Source organism: Canis lupus, chromosome 26 (assembly GCF_048164855.1).
Source record: "Canis lupus baileyi chromosome 26, mCanLup2.hap1, whole genome shotgun sequence".
Classification (NCBI taxonomy): Eukaryota; Metazoa; Chordata; class Mammalia; order Carnivora; family Canidae; genus Canis; species Canis lupus.
The window spans coordinates 43721792-43743817 of record NC_132863.1 but is presented as its reverse complement, the minus strand read 5'-3'; the positions used below and the strand labels follow the sequence as shown (position 1 = coordinate 43743817).

General features: G+C 44.3%; 2 protein-coding genes across 9 annotated transcripts in view; one reads left to right on the top strand and one right to left on the bottom strand.

Annotated features, from left to right (window-relative positions):
• LOC140618668 (beta-1,3-galactosyl-O-glycosyl-glycoprotein beta-1,6-N-acetylglucosaminyltransferase 7-like) overlaps positions 1-11537 on the top strand; it is a 28166-nt gene extending 16629 nt beyond the window's left edge. For 2 of the 5 annotated variants that reach the window (XM_072801491.1, XM_072801490.1), the window contains exons 2-4: positions 3598-4626; positions 5762-5857; positions 8960-11537. In XM_072801491.1, coding sequence (XP_072657592.1) covers positions 3657-4626; positions 5762-5857; positions 8960-9183 — 1290 coding nt within the window. In that variant the 5' untranslated portion in view covers positions 3598-3656 and the 3' untranslated portion in view covers positions 9184-11537. The remainder of the gene's footprint in view (positions 1-3597; positions 4627-5761; positions 5858-8959) is intronic. The other 3 variants (XR_012018730.1, XR_012018731.1, XM_072801493.1) reach the window with 3 other exon arrangements.
• The window catches only part of RTF2 (replication termination factor 2), a 40807-nt gene that overhangs the window by 12380 nt on the left and 6401 nt on the right, over positions 1-22026 (bottom strand). For all 4 annotated transcript variants that reach the window (XM_072801497.1, XM_072801494.1, XM_072801495.1 and 1 more), the window contains exons 4-5: positions 20346-20485; positions 16082-16160 (exon numbers count right to left, since the gene is read on the bottom strand). In XM_072801497.1, the coding sequence (XP_072657598.1) occupies positions 16082-16160; positions 20346-20485 (219 nt within the window). The remainder of the gene's footprint in view (positions 1-16081; positions 16161-20345; positions 20486-22026) is intronic.

Sequence of the window (22026 nt, the reverse complement as noted above, 5' to 3'; positions counted from 1 at the left end):
TTTCAGGAGCCATGTGTGACTCCAGTAAGGTGAGGAAAGAACATACTGGAATAGTAAAAATGGGCCTGATCTGGACAATCTTCATATTATCTGCTCCATAAAACACAAGGATAACTGCTACTCTTTCTAAAGTCTTTTTCTTTTTCTTTCTTTTCTTTTTTCTTTTTTTTTTTTTTTAAGATTTATGTATTAGAGAAAGGGAGGGAGAGATAGTGCGAGCAGAGGGAGAGGGAGAAGGGGAGGGAGAGAGAAGGAGACAGCAGGGAGCCTGACCTTGCACTGGATCCTAGGACCCTGAGATCATGACCTGAGCTGAAGGCAGATGCTTAAACAGCTAAGCCCACCCAGGCGCCCCTTTCTAAAGCCTTCAAAATAAATATTTTAAATATAGGTTTTTGTGGGAGAAAAAAAGGGTCCAGAAGTCAGTAAGACTGTACTTTTTAATGAGCTGTGTATTATCCCCACACTTGAAAAACACCACTTACATGTCTCAGAAATTAGTTCAGTGATAGAAAAGTTGCATGTTTAATAATTACATTTTCATTATGGCAACAAAAGTCGAGTTTACATGATAGACAAACCCACAAGTCACCAAGAATCAAGGCTAGCCAATATTTGCAAACTGAAAATGGTGCCCACCCCCTGCTGAAAGATGACCTGGCCAGCCCCGAAGGGGGGAGGCCCGTGGGGATTTCCATGCTGCCCACTAGGTGTCGTATTAAAGCCACAGCAAGAACCGCGACAGTGGCGAGGCCTCGGGAGGCCGCACTTAGGAGGCAGGGCTGCCTGCCTTAAAGGGCCTGTGCTGAAGCAATGACAACAAAGCTTCACTGCTGCTGACCCTGGTCCCCACGGCCGGTGGCATTCTAGGGCACACCTACTTCTCAATCACAGAGGGAACCTGAGCTGGAAGGAAGGTTTAACTGGGCAGCGCTTCATTGACAGAATTGGGAGGCCGAGTGGCGGCAGATGAACACAGCCAAGCTCTTCTGTCTCTACAGAAGGGAGAGAAAACACTTAGCCCAGGTATTACCCTAAAGGATAGCGGATTACACATGGGACTTGTCCTCATTTAATTATTACAAACTACTGAAAAGATCCAATTCCCTGTGGTGGAGCCACAGTTTACACGGGGTGTGATTTGTCAGTGAAGTGGGGCTAGCAAAATTTCTGTGATGAGACCACAATGTTTTACTTTGACCACAAGCCTAGAAACAAAACCAAACAAGCCAAAGCTATAGTACAAGAGAAAATGCAACAAACTATGGCACATGGGTGCCCTTGAATTAAAGTTTGTAAAAGTAGTTAAAAGCTTTATTTTAATTTCAAGAAGGAATTTTCTTCCTGCTAAATTTCTAGGTTTTATTTTACATACCAGATATGAAATGTGTTCATTACGTGAGTTTTTGCATTTGTAAAAAGTATTACATAATTTCTAAAAATGTCTTTAAAATTATGCCCTAATGTTTCATGTTTGGGGCTATCTATAAACATTTACTGAACTGGCCTAAAACACTGTAACTTGGTCTATGTGGGCAGTAGCTGCTTTTTATGTTTGAAGCAGGGTGGGTAAAACAAAACCATACAAGGAAAATAAATACTTTTTTTAAACTCACAGCCCACAGTCAGCATTTAGAACTTTCACTGGCTCACAGTTTAAGAACACAAGGATAACTCAAAAGGCTGCCTGGTCAATGCTTCATCTAAATGCCATTTATAATAATGTAGGAGGCCAAGGGACTAGTGTCAAATCTGAGACAGAACATTGCTCAAAAGCAAATGGGATTTTTAAATAGGCAATGGTAAAGCTTTTTATGGAAATTGTAATTACTAACAACACAGACAGTTTACCTGCTCATTCTTCTTCCTAAATTTCAAAGATGATGATGCCTTTCATGCATTAATAATTAATTAATTAAAATGCCTTTGGTCACCACCTTTACTCCTGCTAAGCCATTTATGCATTTCTGCAGGGCTCCAGAAAGGCAACTCAATTATTATCAAATAATATTAGATAAAGATATCTTGTTTTTAATCACTGAAGCCTTCTCTAAACATAATCAACTCATGTCAACAAGACAAATTCTATGATCATAATATTTCTGATTTGTTGCTTCTTTTACTGGAAAAGAGTTATATAACATGATACAGAGAGACAGCACAAAATGAACTCTGAATAACGCGGAACAGAAAAGTATTTCTGTCCAAAATAAATATTTGAGATTTTTTTGCCTGTCAAGATTACAGCAGTAAACACATGCAAATATGCTCAACATCATTAAGGAAATGCAAAGTGAAATGCAAAGTAAAATGCAAAGTAAAACCAAAATGAACCATCACCAGTCACCTATCAGAATGGTTAAAATAATGAATCTGACCACACCAAGTGCTGGGGAGGATATAAAGTGACTAGAACTCTGCTACACTGCTGCTGGGAATGTAAAATGGTACACCCACTTTGGGAAATAGCTGGCAGTTACACTGCTATGTATTTACCCCCAGGGAAACAAAAACAACAGTCCTGTTAACATCACCCTGGAAACCTGCTGATTTAACATTCCAGAAGTTTTCACTAAGTGTTTTTTTTTTTAAACTGCTATTGCTCCTAATTTAGAACTGTGTTTAAAAGGATGAGAATTATACTTTCACTAATTGCCCCTACTGTGCCAAAAGCAAGTCTTAGGTAGGCAACATTTATGATTATGAACTTTTTAGTCATCAGGATTTTCTAGGATGTCAGTGAATGTAAGGAGATCTCCAGCATCACAAGTTTTGCAAACAGCTACTCAGTGCAATGTGTAGCCTGAGTCCATCCAGGACAGCTGTGCCCAATTCTGATATCACATTATTGGTCAATAAGTACCGGAAAATAAACCACAGACCCACAGCATATCTTACACTTTTGTAAACATGTTTCGTGGATAACTTTTCAGTTTTCCCAAAGGCTGATCTATATTTCAATAGTTTGAATACATCAGTGTTAATTCTGAGTTGCTGGAGGTCACCTAACAACTACTATGTTTTGGTGCTAAGGGCTATAGCTTTCAATAAAGCTACTGAAATACAAAAACAAAAACAAAGGGTCAAAGTCTTGTGCATGAATGCTTATAGCACCTAGTAATATCCTATAACTGGAAACAATTTCAATGCCCACAGCAGATGAACAGGTAAACTGTGGCTTGCCCACACAATGGAACCCTGCTCAGTTATAAAGAGGCAAGGACGGTGATGAATGCAATGATGTGGATGAAACCTCAAAATCTGTACCCTAAGTGAAACAAGCCAGGCAAAAACTACACAGTGTACAACTCCATTTATATAAAGTTAATGGAACATGCCAGTGAATCTACAATAACAGAATATCAGAAATAGCCCAGAGGGAGGGTGGAAGGAGGATGGAGTAAAAGGCATACAAGGAAACTTTCAAGGGTGAGGGGAATGCTTGTCCTGGTGACTGTGGCGATGGTTTCGCAGGCGTATATGCAAACAGGTACAGAAACACTGAGCATGTTATACACGTTATGCCCCTGCGCTTCAGTCGAGCTGTAGGTTGGGGAAGAGTTGCCACACCCTAAAGTCTACCTGTTGTTCTCTTAGGAAGCTGAAAGGAAAACATTTTAAACCATGGTGACAAGAAGGCCCTTGGAGCCCGAAACATGAGCCAGCTGCGAGCCACGAAGCCTGGGCTCCTCGTGTGTGCAGGCATTTGCATCTTTGTTTTTCTTTATTTAAGGAATCCAACTCCTGAGGAAGCAGAGGAGAAACCCACCTATCCAGCAGTAGTGGAATGTGGTTTTTATCCAGATGAACTGTGTTCAGCTTTACTTGAAGGGAAAGGGGCCGCCCTTCAAATCGCAAGATTTTGTAAAACCCCTCATGCTTCTCAAATACTTGCTCATTTACGCACACCAGGAAACTGTTCTAGGATTTCCCAGGACTTGCATTTCATAACCAGACCCTTGTCTGCAGAAGAGGGAAATTTCTCTTTGGCATATATTATAACTATTCATAAGGAGCTGGCGATGTTTGTGCAACTTCTCAGAGCTATTTATGTGCCTCAAAATGTTTACTGTATTTATGTGGATGAAAAGGTCCCAAAGAAGTACACGACTGCTGTGCAAACCCTGGTTAACTGTTTTGGAAATATTTTTATTTCCTCAAAGAGAGCAAGAGTGGCTTACACTGGCTTTACAAGACTACAGGCAGATATTAATTGTATGAAAGATCTGGTCCATTCCAAATTTCAATGGCACTATGTCATTAACCTTTGTGGACAGGATTTTCCAATCAAAACCAACAAAGAAATCATACATTACATCAGAAGCAAATGGAATGATAAAAACATCACTCCTGGAGTAATCCAACCACCAAATGTGAAATACAAGACAAGTGAAAGTCATCCTGAATTCAGCTCTGAAGGAAATATGCACATATCTCCAAATTCAAAATTCAAAGACAAACCACCCCATAACTTAACAATTTATTTTGGAAGCGCCTACTATGTCCTAACAAGGAAGTTTGTAGACTTTGTACTGACTGACGCCCGCGCAAAAGACATGCTCCGGTGGTCCAAAGATGTGCAGAGCCCAGAGCGCCATTACTGGGTGACGCTGAACAGGCTGAGAGGTAAGGCCAACCCAGCAATATGGGGTCTGGTCAGAGTAGAGGCAGCAACAGCAGAAGTTTACTCTTGAGTGACAAGTCTTGCTATTTCACTATTTTACTATGGCTTGGCAAATAGCTCCACGTTGTACAGGATCTTTCACTTGAGGTTACAGAAGGGTCTTCAGTTTTAGGGGTCTGAGGTTTGCTGAGAGTGCACCACATTCCCAAACCAGCCCAGCTGCTTCTGTTTCCTCTCTGGAAAAAAATCATACCAGCATCTGGGCATAGATCTTCAGAAACTTCTTCATTCACTTAGTAAATACTACTGCATACCTACTAGAGCCAGACATTATGCTAGGGGCTCTTGAAGAATAGAATATATTGGGGCGTGTGGGTGGCTCAGTCAGTTAAGCGTCTGCCTTGGGCTCAGGTCATGATCCCAGCATCCTGGGATGGAGCCTCATGTCAGACTCTGCTCAGCAGGGAGCCTGCTTCTACCTCTCCAACAGCCTGAGGCTCCCCCTGCTTATGAGCCCTCTCAAATAAAACCTTTTAAAAAAGGAATAGAAAATATTAAAAGTAGTAATTTTCTGGGTGGCAGACAGGATACCTCTGGTTCTCTGAAGGGCAGAGGGAAATCTGATGTCCTTCTTTAAGTGGAATTATTTTCTCTTTGTACAAAGCTGATCAGCTTCTATAGCGGGTGTGGCTTCAAGTTCAAACAGCTAAGCTAACTGGTCCAGATGACAGCGCAAACAATGAATCAAGCAGAACTCATGGTCTGGTTAGGATCTCACTATAATCTCTCATATCTATTAAAAATCCTATTTTCAAATCACCTCAGAGGGCTATCATGGAGAAAACACAATCCCAAGAAACCCAACATCATCATGCCAAGGACAGGCTGTTCAGTGAATTACTAGGAATGGAGAAAAGGAAGAAAGCGAAAGTGAAGCCCAACTCCAGAACAGAGGGCCAGCCCAGCACCCCCCACCCATCCCCAGAGCATTAACCCCTCATCAGATGATGACCCAACACTCCGAGTGAGGCCAGACTTTCCGTTTCCCCCCTCCCCCCACCTCTATCCCTGACAGTGGAGGAGGGGAGGGCTGAGGAGCTGTCTGTGTGCTGCAATGCTTGTTCTGTTTCCCCCCAGATGCCCCAGGAGCCACACCAGACTCCGGCTGGGAAGGAAATGTTCGAGCTGTTAAATGGAGAAACGAGGAGGGAAGTGTTCATGATGGGTGTAAAGGTAAAAACTGAACCAAACCAAAAGCAAGCCTTCCAATTTTATGAAAACTATACAACTGCTGCCAGGGTAACATGGGGAGACGCAGACAATCATTAGCAGAAGTAGCGATGTGATTAGTGACAGTCCAATTCCATTGGATCAATCTTTTTAGAACTTACTTAATTCTAACATCTAGACATTAAAGTGCACAAATTGATAAATTTTCACAAAGTGAACACAAAACCAGGCTGTAACTTTAAAGGTTTTAAAATAAAAATACACAAGCTAGCTGGCTTCCACGTGCTCCTAGAATTCAAACTCAAACATTTATTTAAAAAAGCTCCATGTAAAAAAAAAAAAAAAGCTCCATGTCTCCCTAAGTCTCTACTGGAATAGACGAGTAATACGGGTGTATGCTCCAGAGCGGGTTTTTGAGTAGTTCTTGCTGAAGGAAGATCTTTTCGCTTTGCCCTCAGAAGACTCTCCCTGTGAACTGTGAATTATTTTGCCTCTGTGTCCGCTGTCTCAGAGGTTTTAGTTACCAGGACAATACAGAAAAGCAAGACTTGGGGTGGGGAGGGCAGTGCCTTCTCTGGTGAAAAGGCTGGAAAAGAACTGGCTGACTGCAGATTCTCAGGCACCACAGTCTAGGGGGAAAGGCCCAGGGAGTGGGAGCACTGGGCCTGGGCTCCCGCCAGGCTGTTCATGCCTCCTCTCTGGGCACCGGCTCCTCCCGCCCACCTGAAGCCCAGGATCTGATGGCTGTCTGAGAGGAGCAGATGGTCTTGGGGAGGAGATGGAGGCAAACGGTCACTGCGCCATGCACACAAGTCCGGTAGAGAGAGGTGCAAATGCTCTGGGAGCCCACATGGAAAGGAAGTCGAGGTGTCTGACCTTTATGGGGCTGCCAACTGTGGGGGACAGAGAAAGCAGGGAGAGCACAGCAGACGTGCGTGCAGGGGACTGGGGAACAACATCCTCTGTCTGAGCAGATCTGGCCCACCCTTCTGCCTGCTTGCAGCTTTCCAGCCACAGTGGGAGCTACTGTGAAAATAGAACCACCTAGTCTCATGGTGCATTCGGGTGCGGTCCGCGGGGTTGAGTTACAGCAGACCAGATATGCAATCTCAGCTGGGTTCACCCCAGTTCTCAAGGTATTTATAAGACTGACCCAAAAGAGACAGGTTGTAAACAAGTGAAAAATGTAAAACCTAATATCAGAGTAATTCAAAGATGAGTAATTCCTGTTGTCATGTGCACAGCCACCCTCCTGACAGGTTATCAGGTCAGGAAGGGCTAGAATAATTTTCTAGTAATAAATACTTTCGCCAGGATTCAATTAGGGAGCTCTTCACACACAGAAAAAGGTGATAGCCAAACAGGAGGGTAAGCAGCAACCTTGGCCTTTCTTCAGAAAGCAGGTTCTTGCTGCCATGATGCACTGGGATTGACAAGACTGGGGAATAAATGCTCGGGAAAGGCCAGGGGCCTGCAGGGTGGAGCTCAGATTCTTCCTGAAAACATGATTCACTCACAGAAGAAGTCATGTAGGGCTGCTGCTATCAATAATATCGATTTAGAATTTCATATAGTGACAACCTGGGTATTTGAGCGTCTGCCAAAAAGCCTAATTACTGTGGATCTTATCAACAATCATCACTGCCCCAAAGTAAACACTTCTGAAAGTTCTTGCTGTTGCTCACTTCGGTATGCACACCGTTGGCCAGCAGAGCGGTGATGTGGCCATGGATGGCCAGCATTCCGCCGGCCCCCGCCACAGGCCAAGCCCTGGCAGGGACTGTGCTAGACCCTGCCCCCTCCCAGAGCCCGGCTCTGGGCCTGCAGTCAGGCCTCACAATGACTCTGGGTTATTAACTATCATAAGCACACTGTACAGATGGGGAACCCTAGGCCTGGAGGAGCGAGTCACCCCCGATGTCCCAGGCAGCGGCACAGGATGTGGGTCTCGAGCCAGGTGCCGCTGCCTGGTGCCCCTCCACTGGATGAGCTGATACAAAGAGTGCCTGTCACCCTGCTGTTATCAGCAACAGCCTACTCCTGGTCACCAAACAGCATGAACCCAGCTCTGAGGACTTTCCACTGGCTTGGGTTCCCTTTCCCTTCCAGCTCTAACTTGTGTGTATATAAAGGACAGGATTATCCAGGCACAGTCGAGGGACTCTTTTTCACTCTGTCCGAAGTTCTTCACACTGCTTGTCTTCATACTCCGACTTTCCAACTGGTGAAATGCAATTCTACTGAGACTCTGTGACGCTGTACCAAGGATGCCTCTCAGTGAGAAAGATCTGAGTCCTGAAAACAGGGCCATCGGCAGAGCGTTCTCTGCGCGCCAGCTGCTTGGCTCCTTACGGGATGAACACCTGCTCCCAAGGGGAAGGTTCTCCCCACCTTCTCCTGCTCACAAACACCACTCAGTGATCCTGTGCACACAGTTCCTCCCGTCCTGTGGTATTTCCCTCTGGCAGGTTTTAGGAGAAGGAGGGCTGTATGGGCGTGGAGAGAGGAGCAGGGCCCACCTGGACAGACCCCTCCCTCACACAAACTGAGCGCCCGCTCCTCTGTGAACCACAGTGGCGGCGGGGCCACGTCACGCTGCCGGGGAGGGCCTGTGAGTGCACGGAACAGGCTGCTGGGAGGTCAGCACAGGATTCGAACCACCATTTCAGTTCTCCCTCCTAGTTACATCACACACTCACCCTGCCGGAGCAGAAACGGACTGCAGCAACGACCTGTTAGCACCTATGCAATTCTTGCGCACCCCCCACAACTGAGGTTGTTCGTGAAGGCTGATAGAGAATTCAGAGCTGACCAGGCAAACGAGAGACAAGCACTACTATGCCTCCCTTGCGTGTTCATGATTCACAACCATTCCACCGCATTCCCTTAAAGTAGCACCCATTGCACACAGCACGCCTGTCCCCCATTTAGATTCTAAATCCCACACAGAAGCTCCCATCAGGGCCATCCGGGAAATCGTGTCCCGTCTAAGGTCCTGTGAGGCAGGGGCCCGACGGCTGATCCGGGAGAAGCGTCCCTCTCTGTGTGTGAATGTAAACTGACGGAGGACACAAAGGCAGCTAAGTTCTCATGCTTCTTTTGCAGGTCGCTATGTCCATGACAGCTGCGTGTACGGACCAGGAGACCTGCCGTGGATAGTTCGGTCCCCTTCCTTGTTCGCCTACGCGTTGGACTCGACGGACCCCCTGGTGGTGACGTGCCTGGAGCGGTGGCACCGGCTGCGGGCGCTGCGCGGGGCGGAGGCTGCAGTGGAGCCGCACTGGCATTTCCCACGGCAGCGCCACCTCAACGGGAGACTGGGCCGCTGAGCGGGAGCTGCACGCTGCCTGCCCCCCTGGGGCCATCGCCTGTGCCCCAGACTTGTAATGAGAGAACTTTCAACCAAAGAGACAATGAGAGACGACTCCTTGATACAAGCTAGTCGTGAGATGAATTTACAAACACACTGCTGACGAGCGTAGGCCACTTTTCTAGCTTTGAGGAAGAAATCACGAGGAAAAGGAGCTCAAGGAACTGCTGGGGGCATGTGGATCCGCCAGCCGGAGGGCTGACTGTTTCCATAAACGGCAGCAAATCAAAATCTCCAAACACTTAGACGCTGGCCCAAGTTCGAGTTAAGAACACATCTTGTTTTGAACACACAATTGCATATGAGATTCTAATAAAGAGCAAACTCCCCCTGAAAACTAACCTTTGCTTATCTAAAACAGCCTCTTTGGCTGTGAACCACAGAACTCTGTTCTGGTAATCCTAGGAAAACACAGAAGAGTCTGCTTCCTTTGGGTAAAATGAAACTAACCAGAATCCAAACACACTTTCTTAAAACGGTTGCTGTGAATTCCCGTAGTCTCGGGGTGCTAACAGCACCGTCTGCCCTGATGGCTACAAGCTCCACCGGGCTGTCCCACACCGACCATGACCACAGGGCAGCTTCGGGGCATTTGAAATGCAGACAGTGTGACAGATTAAGTGAATTTTATTCTTTATTTAAAGAAAATTTTAATGAACTGAAATTGAAATAGTCACATGTGGCTGGTGGTTACCATACCGAACAGCACTGGCCAAAGGCAGGAATGATCTTAACCCTCTCCACTCATAGATTCAAGTCTCTCAACAGTCCATGACCTTTTCATTGTTCTGAGAACTTTCTCTCTATTCTCTTTCTCCAAAACAGTTCATGGCACCATATGAGACTGAACATGTATAAAACTATGAAGTGGCACAACACGGGAGAACTAAAGGAGAAACGGGAAGCACAGGAAATAAATATATAATTCAGGAGCAGAGTCTAAAGCCTTAATAAACTGAAGCTTTGCGAGGAAATGAAATCAAATCCACTAAGTCAGTGCAATAGCCCTTGGAAAGCAAAAAGCGAAATAGAAGGAAAAAAGGCTTTGAAAGCACATCCCACAAATCAAATGTAACTAACCAAAGAACATTAAAATGTCCGTTTCAACAAGCATTTTTTTCATCCAGGCACCTCGATCCAAGGAAAGCACACACTGAAAATGTTAAAACTGTCAAAGGTGAGAACCCAGGACCTCTACAATCGCACAGCTCTGCTTTTCAACACACTCTTATAGGCAAACACAGTGCTCATGGATGGTGCCAGCTGGCTGGTCTGAAGGCTCAAATTCACCATGACTGTGTCCCTTATATTTTAACAACTCACTAGCAAGTTAAGTGCAAAACCCATTTAAAAAAAAAAAAAAAAAAAAGTTTACATCTTTTCAAGTTACTTGAAACACAAGCCTGCGTTCATTTTGTTTCAATGTCAATTCACAGTATAATCACATTATTATGAAAGGGTCTACTCTGGATACCTACTTGCCAGATTTGCCGTATTTTGCCATATGAAGTACTTAGAATAACATCTGACTTGTCTCACAGATGAGGAAACCAAGGCTCAGGGCAACAATGGAACTTTCCAGGACCACACGGCTAAGCAGGTGGAGCTGGGACTTGGACCCAAGCCGGGAGTCTGGCCCCAGAGCCCATGCCTTTACCACACCACCTCACCTCATACAAAGAAAGATGAACTTTGAGAGCTGCCCTCAAAGGGATCACACATAACAGAAGAAGATATTTCAACAAGTCATTTCAGTAACAGATAAAGTACTAATACCCACACACCTTACTCACTGACCACAAAGCCTAAATAAATGAAGCCAGTGGCAAGTCAAATGCTACAGGTCACACCTCTAACATCTAGATCAGGGGTTCTTATACTTTACAGTGCATGCAAATCCCAGGTGAGGGGGAGATCTCATTAAAATGCAGATTTTGATTCCAGATCTGGGAAGGGACCTGGGAGTCTGCATTTCTTAAAAAGAAAAAAAAAAACCTCCCAGGTGATGCCAATATTGCAGGACCATGGATCATGCTTTGAGTAACAAGCACATCATTTATTCAGCAAACTATAATTACTCCAATGTGTTTCTCTTTATTCCAAGGAGGAAGAACACAGTGAGGAATACAATTAATTTTTTGGCTAGTGACTTGTTTAGAGTGAAAACAAACCAACCAACCTAGCAACTACATCTCTTTCTAGAAATCAAGTGTGCCCAAAGTGATCTGAAGCCCTGAGTCTCTTCTAGTGAACTGAAAAACCAAATGTGTATAAAGCTACAGACTGAAGAATAAAGAAAACGTATATCCTAAATATTCATGAGGTTCCTGAGTCATTCTTATGACACTGGTTTCTCTAAATTTCAGACATTATTTGAAAAAATGAAAATATTTGTTTTTAGACTTAGACGCTGTGGCTTCATCTCACTTTACTGACCGTTCCCTGATGTGCTGCACATCACTCTTCCTTTTGGCAGTTTTGGCAGAAACAGCTGGGGTTCACTTCTTCCCTGGCAACCAGCTCTACTACCTTTCCTAGGTATCCCTGTAGTTCAGTGTGGCCACATGACTGAGTGATGGATGTCGGAACTGCACCACTCCCCGGCCTGGGCCCCTATACTGTATGGTCTCCTCTGTTCCCATCAGTCAGCTGAGTGCACAATACTCCACACCCCAGGGGAGGTCTGAGCCAGAAGAGAGCAGGAGCCTGAGTCCTTGAGTTTCCCTTGGCAGAGAGCTGCCCAACCAGAACTTTCACGGAATTAGGTGAAAATGTGAAAGCTGTGGGTCATAGCAATTAGCCAACCTTGGTTGATACACTTAGCATTTCTACACTTCAGAGACTTTAAATTAGAAGCAGGAGTTTGATATCTGATAGCAGCATACAAATTTGTCATTTATGATTTTAAAATGCCATGGTTTGGAACCTGGATCAAAAAGGAAAATGTCTAAGAATTTACTATAATCCTTCATTTTACATATTAGAATCCGAAACCCAGAGAAGTAATATTCCCAAGCCAGTGCTGGAGTGTGACCCAGCGTTGATACATACCAGGCTATCAAGCGTTGGTTATATGGCTGAATGGCTCCCACTCAAGTGGGCCCCTGACTGTCCCACGCTCTATGATTTTCTAAATTGCACAGTGTTCTACACTGAACGTATCCCCCCACAAAAAGTTGAAGCGCTAGCCCTCACTATGTCAGAATGAGGCCACCTTCAGAAGTCAGGTCGCTGTAGATGTAGTTAAGATGCTGTTACTGGGGTGAGCCCTGATCCAATATGACTGGTGTGTCCTTATAAAAAGGGGACATTGGGACACAGAGACAGACTCCACAGAGAGAAAATCGTATGAGGACATGCAGGGAGAAGGTGGCCATCTCACAGCCCTTAGAAGGAACCAATCCTGCCAACACTGTGATTTCGGACTCTGTGCCTCAGGAACGTGAGTAAATTTGTGTTGAGTTACCTGGTTTGTGGTGCCTTGTTATGGCAGCCAGTATTAGCAAACTAATATGGGGGAGAATTCTATGTGGCTCTGCAGGGACAATTTTTATGTGAATCCTGTAGTTAAAAGTGTTCATTATCTTGCTCTTCTGGCAACAGATTCATTGTTCAGAAAATTCTCTCCTGAGGTATCCCTGGAGTATAGCCGGTGTCCTGTCTTGACTGGCAGTGGCTTCGACAGCCACCTTCATGAGACAGGAGGAGCCAACACTCCTAGTTCTCACCTGCCCTGCATTTCCCTTGTGCAACCCTGGTACCCTCAGTTCCCCTTTCCTTCCTACTTCCTTTCCCTTGAAGCGCCCAACGTGCTGATCTTCAAAAGTTTGCCAGTGTCTGATGAAACTTCTCAGGTAACCAAGAAATGTTTCAGACTTCCCTTGCAATGTTGTATTTCAGTGACATAAAATCAACTTCTCTGTGAAGCTCTGTGCAGACAGTCCTGTTTTGCTGTAGGTTTGTCAACACGGTCATTCATATGGATGTGCGAAGTCAGCCTACGCAAAGGACGGCTTCGTGCCATCTAAGGGACGGTGACCGTTATGGGGCAAAGAAAATAACATCTGATTGCTCTGGATCCGGCAGTTCCCCAAACTCAGCTGCCCACTGGCATCACTCTGGGAGCCCTTAAGTTAAATCAGAAAGCCATGGGGCTTTACCTCAACTGTAAAGACTCAGATTTGGTGGGTCTGAAATGGGGATGGGAACTTACACTACTGTCGTGAATAGCCTGGTTTTGGTACCACTGATTTAGGGTATTGGGCTTCTATCATAAATTTCAGCTTAATTTCCCACCTTCTCGTATTTCTGTTCTTTCAAGCAGACTTCGAGAATGTACCTGTGAATGTGTCTAACATGTAAACAACACCTTCCATACTATGTGGGAAAACACACACACCCTCTTGAACCCAATGTATAGAAAGTTCCCTTCCTGCCTGAAGGAGCCCCAGGCCAGCCGAGCACTGGATCCCACAGTGCTTCTCCCACAGGAACCCTGCGCTCACCTGCTGCCAAATTCCTCCTCTTGTTTGGCCGTCACCCTCTGTGCATCCTGCACAGGCCTACACATTTATGTTCCCACAGGTGTCAACGGCTCTACACTGCATACCCACCTGGACCTACCCCTTGGGCTGGCCCTCGAAGTTTCCAACGTGCAGTCCGCTCACTTCTCAGGCCTCTCTCTCTCTGCTCACACACCCTGCCCTGCCCATGTGAGCACTACCTCTGGCACTGCACCTCCGTCTCCATGGGCTGCCTGGGCCGCCTTCTCCTTCCGAGGTGGCAGCTGCTGCTCCTCCTCCTCCTGTTCCGCTCCCACCTGCTACCTGTCCTGTACCTTCATGCTTCCCTGCTGATGCACTATCAGTGTCTTGTATTTCTGTAAATGTGCCCATTGGTTCTAATTTTACTTACTTTTACTTTAAATGTTAGCTTTGTATCCCTGCCATAAATACAAAACAGCACCCCTTGCCATAAAGCAAGCACAGAGTGCAGAACACAAAACAAGTCTCACCAGAACTGCCTGCCAGAGCTCTGAGTGTAGTGTCCTCTCTCTCGGGGGGCCTGGCATGTGTTGGAGTGAAATGAAATAAAACCTATTCAGAGCCTTTCTCCTCAAGGCAAGCAGGCATCTGAAGGAGCCCAAAATGGGAGTCCCCATGTTGCTGTGTGTCTCGCAGACCCGTCTGGGGTCCTGTCTGTGCACTGCCTCACACCAGCACTCATACCACTGGTGGTCACATCCCAACCTCTGGGAAAGTCTGACCAATGAGAACCATGCTCTGCCTTGAAGGCTTAGAATGAACATCTATAAAGCCACTGCTCACCAGCACAGTCAAAACAAAGTTCTCAGGCCCCTGAATTTAAACAATATCTTTGTCATCCACATGGTAGCTGGCCTCAAAAAAAAAAAAAAAAAAAAAACATGATTTTTCATATAACTTAGGATTCCTGTAGGACTATAGTCTCTCGTTGAGTGCAGGGACTATGTCAACTCTTTGCCCTCGGAGTACCTGCCACTTCACCTTTAATACAGAAGATGTAATAAACAGTGGTGAATACATAAATGACGTAAGTCAATTTCTGAATGCATTCCGTGAATTTCTTTTCTTTTATAAAAGCTCAATGAGACATGCCAAATTCTGTGATGGCTTTATTCACAATCACCCCAAAATGGAAACAACTCCATGCCTCTCAGCGACTTCCTCACCAACAATTACTTTTGGCTTGTCTTTGCATCCCAAATAAATGGAAACGCTCTGGTGTCATCCTCTGCATCTGGTTTCTTTTATAGAGGGACCATTTTCAAACTAAAGTACATCGAGTCCACTTTAAAGCTGCCCTCTGCCTTCCTTCCCACTGTTCTTAGAATAAAATCCATAAGCCCCAATGTGGCCTGCTGGGCCCTGTATGAAGTGACCCCTACCTAACCTGTCTTTCCTACTTCTCCCTCCACTGGCCACTCCTCCACCACACTTTCTGTTCCTTACACTAGCCAAGTCCTCTGTTACTTCAAAGCTTTTGCTCCTCCTTTGCACCCTTCAGGTCAGCTCAAACCTCTGGAAGTGCCTTTGCCAACCACCACTATGGCAGCCTTTCTCCCTAAGGGACATCACCGTGTGTCTCCTTCCTAGCATTTGTCACAACTGCAGCTGCCTTGCTCAGCTGTCTGAGTGCCACTCTCTCCAACTAGACTGTGGGTTCCATGAAAGCAAGGGCTCTATCAATCTTATCCCTTAGGCCATCCCACCATATGCTGCTTAGGACAGAGGCTGGCCCCGTCCTAAGCAGGGGGAAGCAGAAGGAATAGGGGAAACCCCTTACTTTTCTCTTAATTTTGCTGTGAAAACTACTCTAAAAAATAAAGTCTTACAGAAAATAAAAAAGGAAAAAAAAAAACAACCGACCCAGTCTAGTGGGGAAATCATCACATAACTAGCAATTACACTCTGATGAGATCAGTTCGATAACAAGGTACCCAGGGAATGGGGAAGGAGGCTTGGCAGCAGGGGTTTACAGAGGAAGCAACTGCTCTGGAACTAAGGTTTACGGGGGACATGACCTTCCGGGCCGGCAGGTTAGGGCTGAGGGAACAAAGGCACAGAAGAGGGGTCAGGGCGTGGCCCGAGCTTGGCCTGTGCCGGACAGGCCGCCAGGGACAGGTCACAGAAGGCAGTGTGAATCTACATCCAGCAAGCTTGAGCCACGGAAGGGTTTTAAGCAGAGAAACAACTAATGAGATCTGTGTTTCAGAAAGAATTGAAGGATGTTGAAATATCACATGAAGGGAGGGACCCTAAACCACCTGATTTCCTCAGCTACTAAGACGGAAAAAATGATATATGTCAACAACTCACTGTGTGACAAACTTCTGCTTTTATCTCTTTCAAGGCTCGCTCAGAAAACACACAACCACAGCACCGCAGGAAGCAAAACCTGGAGAAATAATCCAAAATGGAGGATGACTTAAATAATTTAAAAATGATCACCCAGACTATCAATTAACATTTGTCCAGTTTGTACAAAGGCCAAGAAGTACAAAGAAAAAAATGGTCACATCTGATTTAAAGGAAAAAAATTAACACGTCCCATATATATCTATATGCTACTTTATATATATACACACATATATAAAAACCAGAAATATAGGCCACAGTCCTATTCCTGCTCCCCTGTAATAATCCTTTAGAATAAAGTCCCTTCTACAAAAAATAAATTAAAAAAACCCTACAAACATAAAAAGTCAAAAGACGGGGGCAGCCCGGATGGCTCAGCGGTTTAGTGCCAACTTCAGTCCAGGGTGTAATCCTGGAGACCCGGGATCGAGTCATGTGTCAGGCTCCCTGGGTGGAGCCTGTTCCTCCCTCTGCCTGTGTCTGTGCCTCCCCGCCCCCCCCCCCCCCCCCCCGTCTCTCATGAATAAATAAATAAAATCTTAAAAAAAAAAGTCAAAAGACAGAATAGGAACTCTGGGAGAAAATATCTTAAATATATAAGAGATTCAGTGTTTATGAATATAGAAAAAGGTCTCAAAAAAGCAAAAATAAGCAATATATTAGAAAAATGGGCAAAGGCATTCACACAGGAGAAAGATAAATGGCCAAAACCTATAAAAGATGCTTAACCTCAACTGTTAATTAAAGAAACTCACTGCAAAACAACGATGTGCCATGTTTTACATAGCCAGCAGTAGTGAGAGAGACTAAAGGTATCCAGTATCCAGCTGGAAAAGGAGGAAACAGGCGAGTCTTGGTGGCAGACACCGCATGGTGTGTCTCAGTGGGACAATTTGCAGTATCAAGGAAAGAATCACTTTTTTGACCATCTCTTAAAGGTTGCAAGATATGTATGTTTCCATGACTGTGGGAAGAACGCTGTTTATTTGTATTTCTAATGGCAGAGGTACAGGGAAGTGCAGAGTATGCATGTTGGTATTGGGCAGGTCTGTAGGGGGCATTAAATTAAACTCCAAACAACTAAGTCCACTGCCACTGGAGGCAGGAACTGCGGGAAAGGGGCAAAAATCACGTGCACATCTAACTTTATATATTCCTCTAAAAATGCCACAACAGAAATTCTCACCAATTCTCTAGGGATTGTAGTGGATACAGATTGCCATAACAAAGACCCAATTAATAACACTTACTACATTCATTTACTGTTGCTTAGGACCCCCCCAAAAAAATCCTATTTTATGGATGATTATTAGTAATTTAGAAAATGATATTTTTTTAAAAAATATTTTATTTATTTGAGAGAGAGAGAGAGAGCGAGCGAGCACGAGCAGGGTGAGGGGCAGAGGGAGAAGGAGGTTCCCTGGTGAGCAGGAAGCAGGATGCAGGACTCAATCCCAGAACCCTGGTATCATGACCTTAACCAACTGAGCCACCCAGGTACCTCAAAAATTATTTCTCTTTAAATAAAGGCTCAATGTTTTCATTACACTAGTCATTTATTTCCATTTTTCTCTGTATTTAAATCTTCATTGTGTAAACTATAATAGCGACACCTGGGTGGCTCAGTGGTTGGGCGTCTGCCTTGGGGTCGGGGCGTGATTGAGTCCCCTACATGGAGCCTGCTTCTCCCTCTGCCTGTGCCTCTGCCTCTCTCTCTCTCTATGTCTCTCATGGATAAATATATAAAATCTTTTTAAAAAAAAAAAAAACTTTAATAAATGTATGAAGTAACCTTCAAATCAATTTTGCAGTGTGGAGGCCCTATTAATAGCAGGAGGGCAGAGCCAAAACAGGCAAAGCTCATTTAATGGGGAGGAAAGAAGAGAGGAGAATAACCAGTGAATAAAAGGGAAAAACTAGAGAAGCCACAATTGGAGCAACAGGCTGTGTACAAGGAACCCCTCCTCAAGACCCCAGATTGAGTCTGTTTCTAAGTTCCTCTTTTGGGGTGAACCATAGTTTTCTTAAAAAGAAGTGGGATGCCAGACACAAAAGGTCAAATACTGAGTGATTCTACACATTGGAAATCTCCAGAACAGGCAAATCCATGAAGCCAGCAGACTGGTGGTAGCCAGGGGCTGGGGGTGGAGGTATGTGGAGGACTGCTCCGTGGCTAGGGACTTTTCCTTTGAGGTGAGGACAATGGAGAAAATGGAACCAGACAGAGGTGCGGGCTGCCTAGCACTGTGGTTGTACCAAACACCTCTGATGTGTGCACCTTAAAATGGTCATTTTTTTAAAAAAGATTTTATTTAATCATGAAAGACAGAGAGAGAGAGAGAGAGAGAGAGAGGCAGAGGCAGAGAGAGAAGCAGGCTCGATGCAGGGAGCCCGACATGGGACTCGATCCCGGGACTCCAGGATCAGGCCCCGGGCTGAAGGCAGGCTAAACTGCTGAGCTGCCCGGGCTGCCCAAAATGGTCATTTTCATGTTACAACTTTCACCTTGAAATGGTGCATGCATACACCACATACAGAACCACACACAAAAGTGGGACAAAGCTAGGTACATTAGTCTGCTTCCCCAGAACTTCAGCTTTTTAATTAATTACTTTTTCTTTCAGCTTTATTTAGGTACAAGTGACCAACACAAATTGCATATATTTAGAGCGTACAACTTGATGATTTGATATATATACACGCTGTGAAACGATCGTCACTGTCAAGCCAATTAACATATCCACCACCTCAGAGAGTTACCACTAAATGGGAAACTTTGAGAGGCTTAAATGATTTAAAGTCAAATGGTCTGAAGAATGTAACCTTTACATGCTCCTTGGGGCTAAAATTTTACTTCTCTCCAAGGCCACAAAGCCACAGGCTATTCCGTTCCAGAGCATGCTGGTTACACTCTCGGGCAGTTTGCCACGCACAGCATACACATGTCCATTAAGTGGATATGCATAAATGTGCCAGAATGCTCCAGAGTCAATGTGGCTGTTTATAACTCAATGAAAGTTTTTACTTACTTGAGATACTCCCTGTCTCACCCCCACCCGTTTCCTGAATGAAAACAGTAAAACAAAGTACTACTTTCCAACAAGTAATATGTTAGATGGAAGATTCCATGAGATGGTAGGTGGGACCACCAGTTACTAAAGGTATTTCTAAATGGTGGGAAAAGAGTTGGAAGCTTTGACTTACTGACACATCCTATAAAAAGGCACCTGATAACCCATTCAATATTCATATTTTTTAAGGCAGAAACATACGGGTTGCTTACATTTGCTATAGAACTCTTGACCTTATGATTACTGGTACCCTAGTCAGAGGATCTGGTCGCTACAACTTCAAAGCAAGTTACCTTTATCAGCTGGGTTTTAGCTGACTGAGCGACCACATGCTCAGGGATATTGTTTTCCACAATTAGAAAGAAACGGGGGGTAGCCCAGGTGGCTCAGTGGTTTAGCACCACCTTCAGCCCAGGGCGTGATCCTGGAGACCCGGGATCGAGTCCCACGTTGGGCTCCCTGCATGGAGCCTGCTTCTCCCTCTGCCTGTGTCTCTGCCTCTCTCTCTCTGTGTCTCATGAATAAATAAATAAATCTTTCAAAAAAAAAAGAAAAGAAATGGGAGTTGTCTTACAGGCACCATTTGTTCTCTGCTTTGCTTCCCATAGGGAAAGACCAAGTAATCCTATTCAAGTCTTGTTTTTTTTAAAAAAAAAAAAAAAGATTTTATTTATTTATGCCTGTAAGACAACTCCCATTTCTTTTCTTTTTTTTTTGAAAGATTTATTTATTTATTCATGAGACACAGAGAGAGAGAGGCAGAGACACAGGCAGAGGGAGAAGCAGGCTCCATGCAGGGAGCCCGACGTGGGACTCGATCCCGGGTCCCCAGGATCACGCCCTGGGCTGAAGGTGGTGCTAAACCACTGAGCCACCTGGGCTGCCCCATTCAAGTCTTGTTAAGTGTCACACTGGAAATTTTTTAAAATCCCTCTTTACTTCAGGTGCTCCTATTCTCAAGAACAGAAAGCACAGACACCAAAGCTGGGTGGACTTGGATGCCACCTTATAGACATCCAGCACTTCTGCCCTAGGCACGACCCAAAACAAACCAGACTTTAATGAAGACTGTGTGATCATAAAGCTATAGGACAAAACAGCACCAGTATTCTCTAACCAGACCACACACCGTCTGCCCCATGTCCGTTACTGACCTGTGCCGGCCATTCATCTCTAAGCCCACGACGGGGCAGATGAAACGTGCCCGCTGGAGGTCATCATGTTTGTCACCTTTTGTGTTTCCTCTGTCTCCTTCCCAGGCAGGATTATCAGAAAGTCTTAGTTCTGTCACATTCTGTGAAAAACCATCAATATATTAAGAATTCATCTGATTAAGGGATTATTCTTAGCTTCAATAGCCACCTAAATTAACCACCTAAATTATTCCAGTTCAGAATTTCACATCCAAACCTGATCTTCCTAGCTACTTCCTTTGACCACCAATTGTAACATGGATGAAAAACTTAAACCATAAATTGTGATAAAAAACAGGACTTTTAAAATTCACTGGCTGGCAAGTGATTAATTTCCACTTTGCCAATATTTTGCTATTTAAAAAAGTAACTTTTTTTTGGTTTCTGTTTTATTTTTTTAAGATTTAATTTATTTATTCATGAGAGACACAGAGGGAGAGAAGCAGAGACACAGGCAGAGGGAGAAGCAGGCTCCATGCAAGGAGTCTGATGTGGGACTTGATCCTAGAAATCCAGATCAGGCCCTGAGCCAAAGGAAGATGTTCAACTGCTGAGCCACCCAGGCATCCCTAAAAAAGTAACTTTGGACATGAAAAATAACTCCACTAACAGAACATTTTGTATTCGTTTTATCCAGAAAGGAACACTTCCTTTCCCTGTGAATGAATCCTCACTAAGGCTGCTCCATATTACTGCTACCCTCGTTTATTTAATAGTTGGACAGACAGTAAAATCTATGAGGCCAACAGTCTAATGAGCCCAAGGCAGAACATTAGCCAGAGAATACTTCCATATTCCAAGATCTGGCTATTCAGGTTCTCAAAAACTCACCTTCACAAGGAGTGATCTAATGGCTCCACTTTAGCATTTGAACACTTCTTGACATTTAATTGTACCATTTTGTTTTCAGCACCCCAGAGAGCAGCAGAGTGCCTCGAAAGGAAAGCCACCCTGGTACGGTCAACTTCCTGGTTGACAGCTAGCCGCCAAGTGTCTCATCAAATTCTCCACTCAAGAGTATTTGTGGGCTATTAATTGACGGTAATGATCATTTTGCTAGTAGCATTGTTTTATTTGAATTCTCTGCTTAAAAGTTCTGATTTCGGGGACGCCTGGGTGGCCCTTTGGCTCAGGGCGTGATCCTGGGATCCCAGTCCCGCATCAGACTCCTTGCATGGAGCCTGCTTCTCTTCCCTCTGCTTGTGTCTCTGCTTCTCTCTCTCTCTCTCTCTGTGTCTCTCATGAATAAACAAATAATATCTTAAAAAAAAAAAGTTCTGATTTCTTGAAGTTTTTTTTTGCATTAAAAGTTCAATCATATACCTTGAATATTATTTTCAATATAGAATTGCATAAATTAATTTCAATGATAATCACTTTTTTGAAATAAAATAATTATGCTACCATGGTTGTTTTAAGAATGAATTCTCAAAAAAAAAAAAAAAAGAATGAATTCTCTTCCCAAGATAAAGGGTGACAAAAACCAGGATGGTTACTTCTGAAGCACTATTTTAGCTACATTTCAGAATTACTAATTTGCCTGAAATTAACATATTTTGCATCCTGTAATCAATCCAAGAATTCAAACAAAAAGCCTAATAGAATAAAAAATTTACAAAGAAAGAAAAGAAAAAAAATCCAA